Source organism: Lucilia sericata, unplaced genomic scaffold (genome assembly GCF_015586225.1).
Source record: "Lucilia sericata isolate MDLA Ls3-8-SP2 unplaced genomic scaffold, ASM1558622v1 Contig000264F_arrow, whole genome shotgun sequence".
NCBI lineage: Eukaryota > Metazoa > Arthropoda > Insecta > Diptera > Calliphoridae > Lucilia > Lucilia sericata.
In genome coordinates this window covers 266,126-277,510 of record NW_023994289.1, presented here as the reverse complement: position 1 = coordinate 277,510, position 11,385 = coordinate 266,126, and the positions used below count along the sequence as shown (strand labels likewise).

Below are 11,385 nucleotides of genomic sequence, written 5' to 3'. Positions count from 1 at the left end.
AAACCCAGTAATGAGCGCTTAAGTCAATTTCGGAAAGAAACTTTATATAGGGGGTAGGTTCGTATTTTTAAGTCATTACTGGCTTAATATATTTCGGAAGGTTCCCCTATACACACACATATTTTACATTTCATCGCTATATTTTACATTTACATTTCATATTTTAAACCCAGTAATTATCGTTAAAGTCAACTTCGGAAAGAAGGGTTATATGGGGGCAGGGGGTTGATGTGGGCCTATCCTTATAAATTTTGGTTTAGGGGTTTACGTCTACATTAAAGTTATTTATGTAGAATTTTATCGTGATATTAGCGTTTATAAGTGAATTTCGACCTTCAAGTGATTTTCTGAAGGGGACTTTGTATGGGGTCAAATAAATCCCGATCATTACGAAAATTGGTAGTACCATTTGGACATAAAATTAAGTTTTGGCTATTTTAGGAGAGATATAATAACATTTAACATATTTATGAGCTCAAAAACCCTATTCGGGGGGTACGGTTGTATGGGGACTAGGCGAAATAATGGAATAATGGACAAGGTTTACGTAGACATGCAGACAGATTCTGAGAAAGTGATTCTGAGCCGATTGGTATACTTTAAGGTGTAGGACTAATATTTTTGGGTGTTACAACCATCAACACAACGCATAATGTAAAAGAAATTTAAGATACAAAATTTTTAAGTCCGAAAATAATTCAAAATTCCTTTATTGGGAAAAACTACTGATTTTAAGGGTATATATAAAATTTTAAATATGGTGTTATGAACTACACTACTAGACCAACCAACGTTTACTTTTAGGAATTTTGTCACACCGTATTATTGATACAAAAACAATAATAAGTATAAAACTAAAATTCCCTTTAATGTCCCTAATACCTTAGAAATTGTATAAACAAAATATCTAAATTCATCTGGCAATTCGTGAAACCGTTATATTACCACCCCAAAAATAAAGTGTAATGATGCCAGTACGATGTAAAAAAACCGTTAAATTTAAAAATATTTCAATATGTATTTATTATTATTATTAACTATTACTCTTCGTTTCGTGTTATAATATAGAAAAAAAATTTAGGATATGTTCAAAAATAACTTAACTAATTTTTAGAAATAAAAAGAGAACCAAATAAATACCCATAATAGACTTTTTACCGCCTAATTTAATGTTATTGATTTTTCGCAAATCACAAAAAAATTACTTAAGTGATGCCACACATTAGTTTATATATATTGTTTTGTCGATTTATTTAACTATATAAAATACTATAGCTTATTATATGTTTCTTAATTGAAGTATATCACTTTAAGCATTTTAATTAATTTGTATAAAAATATTCTATATATAATATCCCCCACTCCCATTCTCTTATGTAGTTATACACAGTATAAGCAAATGGACCAAAAGATGAAAAAGAAAACACCCCCACACAGACAGTAGTAGCCTTCAACTTGACATTTATAACGTCAAAAATCTGGCAACGTATTGTTTGCGTTTGTGCAGAAAATGTAAAAATTTAAAGAGAATACAAAGAAGAATGAAAAAATGATTGTAGAAAATTGTATAGTAAGAAGAAGCTCTATAGTAACCAGAGGCCTGTGCCGATTCGTCAAAAGACCAAAGTAACGTAGCCGCCGATAAAATTTAAGATCCGCTAATGACAGTGGTCGAAATTTTCAACTTTTTGCAATTTATTAATTTACATTTTATTTTTAACATAAACATAGAAAAAGAAGTTAAAAAGTTGATATAAAAAATATTTTAAATTAAAAATATAATATATAAAAAATATGTTATATTTCAAATATAGAAACCTAGTCGAAATACCCAAAATGACGTCATTGAATTCAAAAGTGTATGATAACAATTGGAAATGCGTAAAATTTATGACCACTTTTCTTAAATTTTCATAAAATGTTTCATAAGTAGTAATCAAGGTTGGCTGCAGTTATCACTTTTCAGCATTGAAATACCAAAGCCTACATACCGTTAACGAAATAATCCTAATTTCCGTTAACGTTACATTTTTAAAATGTGTAACTAGATAAAAAATAAATAAATAAATAAATCGTAACTTTTAATTTTACCGTTAAAATAAAGTTTATTTTTTTCAAATATAACAAGCGATTTAATGCCGCCTTCAATATTATTAGTCACAACCGCCGTTATTAATTTTGGTCGACGCAGGTCTCTAGGCACTGACTTTAGTAGAAGAAAAATATCGATTTGCCATACACGACGATAAAACGAAAAAAAGTGTTCAGGAGCTGAAAAGTTGTGCAAAAATTTGAAAACGTTAGAAAAATCAAAAGAAAAAATTTAATTATTTACCGAAAAGACTTAACAGGAAACAGTCGTAATTTGCACAATAAGAAAAATTTATAGAAAAAATTAATTGCAAAAAAATAGTCAATTTTCAAAAAAAAAAAATCTCAAGAGGAGGAGGTGATTGATTTTTTTATATTGTAATTTTCGTGTGAGTGTTTGTATTCTTTGGGTTTGTGTATTAGAGAAAGTTCACAAAGTCCAGTTTGGCTTTTACCAAAATTTTCAGAAACATCTAGAGTCATAAAGAGTTGAGAGGACAAAATGGCCTTTGCTGGATTAAAGAAACAAATTAACAAAGCCAATCAGTATGTAACAGAGAAAATGGGTGGTGCCGAGGGCACCCGGTTGGATGTCGATTTCATGGAGATGGAACGCAAGACAGATGTAACCGTCGAACTGGTGGAGGAGTTGCAGGTGAAGACGAAAGAATTTCTTCAGCCAAATCCCACGGCCAGAGCGAAGATGGCAGCCGTCAAGGGTATTTCGAAATTGTCTGGCCAAGCAAAATCGAATACGTATCCTCAGCCCGAAGGTCTTTTGGCTGATTGTATGTTGACTTACGGCAAAAAGTTGGGTGAAGACAATAGTGTTTTTGCGCAAGCGCTAGTTGAGTTTGGCGAAGCGCTGCGTCAAATGGCTGATGTTAAGTACTCGTTGGATGACAATATTAAGCAAAACTTTTTGGAGCCACTTCACCATCTGCAAATGAAAGACCTCAAGGAGGTCATGCACCATCGCAAGAAGTTGCAAGGACGACGACTCGACTTCGATTGCAAACGTCGCCAGAAGGCAAAAGATGATGAAATACGTGGGGCCGAGGAAAAGTTCGAGGAATCGTTGCATCTTGCCCAAATGGGCATGTTCAACTTGCTCGAGAATGATACCGAGCAAGTTTCGCAACTCTGCACTTTCGCCGAGGCTCTCTACGAATTCCACTCGCAATGCGCAGATGTTCTGCGTGGCCTTCAGGAGACGTTAGCTGAGAAGCGTGAAGAAGCCGAGTCGCGTCCCAAGCCGGAGTTTGTGCCCAAATCCCTACTCGATTTGAATTTGGATGGTATGGGCAATGACACGGAGAGCTCGGGCACACCAGCCCATCACAGGGTGACTGGTGCGTCTCCGCTGCCATCGCCCATGCGTTCGCCTGCTAAATCGATGGCCACTACACCGTCACGCCAGCAGATGCAGCCCTATTGCCAGGCTTTGTACGATTTCGAGCCGCAAAACCCCGGCGAGTTGGGCTTTAAAGAAAATGAAATTATCACTCTGCTGAATCGCGTCGACGACAATTGGTTTGAGGGCTCACTCAACGGTCGCACTGGCTATTTCCCACAATCGTATGTGCAGGTGGTGGTTCCACTACCCAATGGCAATTAAATTGTCAACTTTTCTTCTCTCAAAACGACATAGCTGCAACAACTACAAAAAATAACCAGGAGGCTGATTATTTTAAAGATTAAAAAATTAAACACAGATTGTTCAATCGACAGTTAGATGGTTGGATGGACAGAAGTATGATGCACGAAAGATGTAGACGATTTTTTTAAGCTAAAAGTTAACCGTTGAAAGAAAAAGTGAGTTTATTAAACGTATGTATGTAATTTTATTTTCGATGTCTATGAAACAAACATAAAACAAAATTGGCAAACAATAACTAATTTACTAATTTTAATATAAATTAAAATTAAATTTTACAATTTAAATGTTAATTACAATTTATCTACAAAACCAACAAGAAAAAAAAAACACAAATTAAATGAAAAATTAAAAACTAATAAAATTTTAAAGGAAAAGAAAACTAAACCAACAAAATTTAGTAAAAGGAAATAATTAAAAATAAAAATTTAAACTATCCAAATGAAAAATAATGCTTCAATTACAAAGGAAATTAAAAAAAGCAAAATAATGCATATATTGATATAAAATAATATAATTCTTTTACTTTATTTTTTTATAGAAATTTTCTATTTATAATAAACAAAAATGTATTATTACTTTTTTGTTAATACAAATAAAATTTTCCTAGTATTTTTTAAACATACTCTCCCTTGTCATATTTACTCTTTTTTTTATTTATTATAATTATAATTAACAGGTGTTTTTTTTTTTTTGTCTACATTTAACACTAGATTTTACTACGTATAAGTTGTCATATTGACAAATCTTTGACATTGATGCTAATTACCATAGAGTAAAAGTCCTTGATAATAAAACATTTGATGTGTGATTTTATTATCCCTGCAAAAATGCGTCACACATTTAGTTATGGTATATATATGTATTTGAAGAATTTGCTTTTCAAAGAGTTTCTTGTTTGATCAGTTGTCTAGTATATTTATAGAAAAAAGTGAATATATATATGTTTATACTTTTCAATACAAAAATTATGTATGTTTTATTAAAAGAATCTTTTATTCTCTGAAATGTTGTTATTAATTTTGGATATAAACTTGTAAATTTACAAGATTTTACATTGTTTCTTTATTCCATCTTTGATGCTTATTGTAAATGCAAAGTTTGTATGTTAATATGCAATTGCAAAATATATTTTAGCACATGCCACATAACTAAAGGTCAGCTTCAATGAAATAACAATTATAAAAATACCTCTAACCCTCCATTTAAATCTTAATTAAATGTATGACAACTTTATCCTATGTAAAAGAAAAACAAATAAAACCATTAAGAAAACGATTATTTTTTCCACTTCTTAAGAACTTTTGAAAGAACTTAAAAGATTTATGATTACATTATATAACTATTTAAATGTCCTTGATCTTTATATATAAAAAAATCAAAGAAAATCTTTTTAATGTTAATTATTATCTGTATTTTTGTGCTCGTTATTTATTTTTTACTTTAAAAACAAGCAGTTTTATACGCTAAATTTATAAATATTTTAAAAAGAAAAAAAAATCAAATAAAAATCCTTTAAAATTGTTGGTGTGTTTCTGTAAACACAAAAGGTACACATGCTTATAAATTTGAAAAGTTGCCAACAGCAAATTGATTTATTAAAATATATTCTCTAAGGATAACTAACATCACACGGAAAGTTAGTGACAAATTGACAAGACTAAGTGGGTCAATTTCTTTAGTTCTATGTAGTTTTCTTTTTATATTTATTTTTTACATAATATTTTATGTCTTAATAATACCCTAGGGATTTAATGTGTTATTTAGATCCTTTTGACAATAAACATTTTTAAAATTAGAGTTATTAATATTATTATCATCATGATTATTATTACATAAAGCTTTTGTTGGTTTTATTGAAGTTAATTTAAAGTTTTTTAAAGTTTTTATCAGCAAGTACTTGCTGAAACAGTATTTTAAAAAATATTATTTATCACATATAATGCTGGGGCAAAACACCTCTAATAAAATTATGAATCATTTTTATATTATTTTAACTTGGCCACAAAATATTTTGTTTTATTTTTAGAGAAATATTATAAATATATTAGAGACTGATTTACTGTACAAATTTATTATTTAAACTTCTTCTATCGACATTCACATGAGAAAAATACAAATTTTAAAAATATGTGTTTATAATTCGGTAGCAGGAACTAAAGCATATAATTGGCTTTAATTGAAGTGTTTAATTTAGTACAATTGTACAGTTTTAAGATATTAAAATGCTAGGGATTTTTTCAATCTGAGACGTAAACTTGTACCTACATTACGTCAATTTCATTCAATGTCTGGACTTTTCAGTACTATTTTGCCAAAAAAAAGGTTATAAACTGTTTTTTAATAAGTTTTTTTAAATATAAATTATCTCCAAAAATTTTGCCAGTAAACCAGTATTATTATGAATTTTCCTTATTAAAATGTATATAATTTTTATGTTTGTTTTATAATTAAATAACTCTTGATTTGTGTTTCTTTAATTTTGTAATATTATTTATTTTTTTTTTTTTTTTCTTATCTTTTTATTTTAGCAATCGTTTTGCCTTTAATTGCCATAAACATGTCATCAAATTTTTCTTTTATTTATCAAACATTTTATTTTTATTAGTATCTAAAATCAAAATTTATTTATTAGATAGATACAAAATAAACTGCTAGATATATAAATAAATATTTTAGAACTGCTTGTTTAAAAAGTAAAATATAGATAATTATTTTTTTAATAACAAATTAAAACATAAAACGTAAAAGAAATTCTATACTCTCCTCCCTCTAACTTTATTATAAATGTGTGTTGTTTAATTTTGTTATTTATTATTATATTTAAATTATACAATATACTTATATTATAATTAATAAGGCTAAAAATAAATTAATACAAAAGAAAAAATAATAAGAAACTAAATTATATACATGTATATTTATTAAACTATATTTATTATTATGATTATAACAAATAAAAAATTAACTGAAATAAAAAAAACTCTTTAAATGAGTTTTTTGTTAAATAAAAAAATACCACGGTATGAATTCAATATATAGTTAATGGAAAAGGGATCCTAAAATAAATGGGAAAAAAGCTAGTAAAAAAAAAAACAATTAAAAAAGACATCCATATAATGGTTATAGAAATTACAATTAACCATTATTTTGTAACAACAACAATTAACAATAATTAAAGAAATTAATAACAACCGATTTATCTATAAAAATTAAAATAACAAAAAAATGCTGTCTCATGTTGGAATATATTAATTATATTATACACCCCCTACTAATTATAAATATATATATTATATATACTTACTTACATACATACTTACCTACCTATTTAAACAAGTAAAACAAAAACAATAATATTTATAAAATAAAACAAAACAATGAAAAAAACATAATTAACAAAAAAATGAAAAAAAAAAAAAATATTTAAAACCAAGGAAAGATATTAAACAGAGTTTCGGCAAGGATTATCCTTAACTATTAAGCCTCTATATACATACTCGTATATTAATTAACTACTATTAAAAAACAAAAATTGTATTATTAACATTTGAAAGAAAATGATTTTTTTGTCCTTTTATTTTTTGAAATTTAAAAATAAAATGAACTCAAAACAATAATAATTGTAATTTGCAAAAAAAAAAATACCACAGTTATATTTATTAATAATACAAAAACAAATAAATTATATTATTATAAAAACAAAATTACATAAAATATAATTACTTAAAACTACATAAAAACACAATACTCAGAAATAACAGCTTCGAAGCTTCTTTAAGGGAAATTTGAAACGATTTCCCTGCCTAACTTTTAATTTTAATTCGTAATTAAAAAATAATCAAATTTCATTTCATAAAACTGTATTAGCAAAAACGTAAGATTTATTCCAAGTTTCTTATTGGTAACTGTTTTCGGTTTTACGAAATATGTATGTATGCTTCAGTATAGAGTACAAATTTGCCATTGTTTCATTCCACAGAAAGAGAGATCTTCGTTTGTTTGGATTACAAAAGGTTTATCAGATTTATTTTCTCTGATGTAACCGTTCGACGGCTAACACTGAGAAACTACATTTTTTTTGGAATCTGAATTGGGAACACTTTTTATATAATTTTTAACAAATAAAAAATTTTCAAGATTTTTCAAATATTTTGTATCTTACAGAGACTAGACTAGAGAAACTAGTTCGACACGTTCGTGATAGAATGAATTTCTTTCACTACTACAACAATAAGTCATCTGGTTATCAATAAAACATTCTTGCTATTAACCAAAGAATTTTAAAGATTTCTAAATTCCCCTAAACAAGTGCTAATAATCGTTTATATCATTTATAAACAATTTTATATTATATTAATACATATTTATTTAACAAACTAACACCAACAAAAAAAATATTAACAAGTTTTCGTTTTTAAATTAATTAAACTAAACTTGGATGTTGGTTATTTATTTTATCTTATTTAAGATATTTTATTATAATTTCCAAACATGTTTCATAATAAATGTTCATTTTGTTAATTTCAATGTTTTTTTTTACATCAAATATTGCGTCAGCATCCTTCTTTAATAGTAAGGGTTAAAAAAAACATCAGATAAATAGTTGTGACCTCTTTAGCATCCTTTTAAGATTTTTATTTTTTTTTTTTTTTTGGTCCTTTCTTCATAAACCATTTCCTACTTATTTTTGCTTATACTTTTATCTATAAAAGTTTTTTATGGTTTCTTTAATATGAAGTATTTTATTCCTTATTCATGCTCTCTCTCTTTCATCCTTTACAACCACCCTCTATAATTTTTAAAAATCTCCTCTTCCCTTCTCTTAAACTAACAAACGTTACAATTATGCGTAGTATAAAACAAATAGAAAAAAGCACGTTGTTATATTGTGGGCGTATATTTTTCATTCATTCATTCATTGTTACACTAGATTTGTTCAATATTTTCCTTCAGTCGTCAATTTTTCGACTCATTTTTCTTTCGTTAGGAAATGGTTTTTTATCCTATTTTGACATTGACACTGGTTTAAAAAAAATGTGACTGAGAGAGTACCATGCGGATTTATTTACATACATACATACTTTACATTATATGTATGTATTCATACATCATTGTTTATAATAATTTATGTATTTGTATGCTGGATTTTACTATTTTTACACCCTACACCACTATATAGAGGAATTTCTTATGTATTTGTTCTGATGTTTGTAACACACTAAAATAATTAGTTGCTGCACGTAAATTCCTCTACCAAAATTTATAAGGATAGGGCCATATTTACCCTTACCCGCTATATAAACTCTTTTATAGAAAATATTTTTTTTGTCAAAAAATTTTAAAAATATTTCCGAATTAAGGTAAAAACAAACCAAATGCTTTATTAATAAAAAAAGAATCCACATTTTTAACATACTCACTTGTGTAGGGCATTATATGGTCGGCCATGCCCGTGTATACATTCGTACATATTCTTATTATTTTTTTTATGAATATTTTGCTATAGTTATAGTTATATATGTTGGTGAATATTTTGTATTTATTTTATTACAATTAAGCTACAATTTTATATTTTTAAGACATATATATTTTTTATCTTAATGATTTTTGGAAAAAGGGATGTAAAAGCGATCATGATATTAATATCAAAGAAAATATAAAATGATTAAATTAATCTTCCCATAATCTTGCGTTATTCTGTGAGACAAATTTTAGTTATTATTTTTTTCATTGTAAAGGAGAAACGTCCGTATTATAGATTCATGATTCGATGTATTAATATAATTAGATAAACAATGCGGGATTGTCGTGATATGTGACACCGACAAGGGTATGGTGTCATAGTTTTTGGAGCGACTTTGGAAGGTTAATGTTATTAATTTTTCTTTATTTAACATGCTTTCTAAAGAATTTTGAACTTAGTTCAAAATTCAGTTTGTAACAGAATTTTGAACTAAGTAGATTGAAATTTGGCAAACATGAAAATGAAGATTTTTATAGATATTTAAAAATTTGACAAAGTGTTCTAATAAATTTTATAACTTTTAAAATAATATCTATATTATAATTAATAAAATAATTTTTGTTTTATTTAAGGCCAAATTATTACACCCTGTAACAAATTTGAAAAAAATGTTCACACATAGAAAAGTTGATATGCATGTAAAACTAGAGTCCATTTTTAGCAATTCTGCATACTCCGTTTTTGATAATCAGCTCTTATGTCCTTATAAAAGGACTTCAAAGCACCAAGGACTTACAATTTCAAACAAATATTTTAAATATTTTTATATGTTGTAATATGCTAATATTGGTATCAAATGAAAGCTTGGAATCTGTACATTCTATCTATATTATTTACTTGACTCACTTGAACAAAAAATCTAAAAAGATATTAAAATTAAAAAAAGGTCTCATTTTCGAAATCAAAATTTTTAAAAATGTTTTTCTGACAAATTTTCTTTCAGTTTCCATTTCTTTTTTAAACTTGATGAATTGAAATAAATAATATTATTTTGTAGCAGAGATTCTCATTTGATATTAATAATTATACCAAATTTTTTATATAAATTTGGAATTTCTTTTGAAATCGTATGTCCTTTAAACTTTAAGGTCCTTTTACAGGGGCGTAAGTGCTGATTATGAGAAACTGAGTACACAGAGTTAATACAAATGGTCCACAGTTTCCTGTACACATAGTTTTTTTCATATGTGAAAATGACTGTTGCCCGGTGTTATACATATTACGAAAGTTGAGAAATTTTTAAAAACTTAAAAAAAAACTTATCGCAAAATTCTTTTAATAAAATTTTTCAAGGTTTATTAAAATCATATTATATAATTTTGTTAACATTTTTTACATATAATAAACAAAATTATTTACCGAGCAGCAAACGATGACCATAAGACCGGTGAAACAGCGTCCGGACCAAAGTCTTTAGCGGAAATAGGACTCACGAGCATTCCAGAACCCATCTATTAAAATAAATTATGTAATATTAAATACACATATCGAATGACTATATTCAGAAGTCTCTAACTTATACATCACAAGTTTTAATGGGAACAGTTGGTAAATTTGTTGTTCTACAATATTATTTTAGAATCACATCTGTAGCCCTCATATAATTTATTTTTAAAATTTTTCCCACGAAATTGCCAAAAACATTTTTTTTATAAAATTATATCACAGATTTTTTTCAAATATTTTAACAAAAAAATCTCATTTTCATAAACATCAAAGATTGAATGCCTATAGTCCCTCGATATGTACATACATATATTTATTTATTTATTTTTTTTTTTTTCAATCAAAAATATTTATTGATTAATCATTGATTATAACCTTAAAACTTTACATTTACAACAAACCGTAATTTCCTTTTTGTGTATAAAAATGAAACATCAATGTAACACAACTAATATTTTTAAAAATCTTGTGAGTGATTTTCATTATTGATTTTATATTAAAATATTCAAGGAAATAGCAACAATTAGGATTCTTACAACTCTAAAGCTTAGCCGAGATGAATAATGATGACTAAGAAGACAATTTTCATTAAAAACCCATCGAAAGGTCAAAGACAAATTATACAGCAAAAACGCCGCCTAAATGGAAACGCTTTAAATACAAT

General features: G+C 26.9%; 1 protein-coding gene across 5 annotated transcripts; it reads left to right on the top strand.

Annotated features, from left to right (window-relative positions):
* The first annotated feature begins 2,199 nt into the window (after nt 1–2,199).
* Nucleotides 2,200–7,234, top strand: LOC119602909 (endophilin-A). Of its 5 annotated transcripts, none has more exons than XM_037954712.1 (3): nt 2,200–2,449; nt 2,559–3,906; nt 6,280–7,234. In XM_037954712.1, exon 2 carries the CDS (start codon nt 2,594–2,596, stop codon nt 3,707–3,709), a length of 1,116 nt encoding a protein of 371 aa, XP_037810640.1. In that variant the 5' UTR covers nt 2,200–2,449; nt 2,559–2,593; the 3' UTR covers nt 3,710–3,906; nt 6,280–7,234. The 5 variants fall into 5 exon arrangements, with proteins under 5 accessions (XP_037810640.1, XP_037810637.1, XP_037810636.1 ...); XM_037954709.1 differs by having other exon boundaries at nt 2,200–2,480; nt 2,559–3,921; XM_037954708.1 differs by having other exon boundaries at nt 2,200–2,480; nt 6,280–6,876.
* The last annotated feature ends 4,151 nt before the right edge of the window (nt 7,235–11,385 follow it).

Bases quoted from the DNA above. Each gene is read 5' to 3' on its own strand.
- LOC119602909 (XM_037954712.1), top strand. From the start codon at position 2,594: ATGGCCTTTGCTGGATTAAAGAAACAAATTAACAAAGCCAATCAGTAT.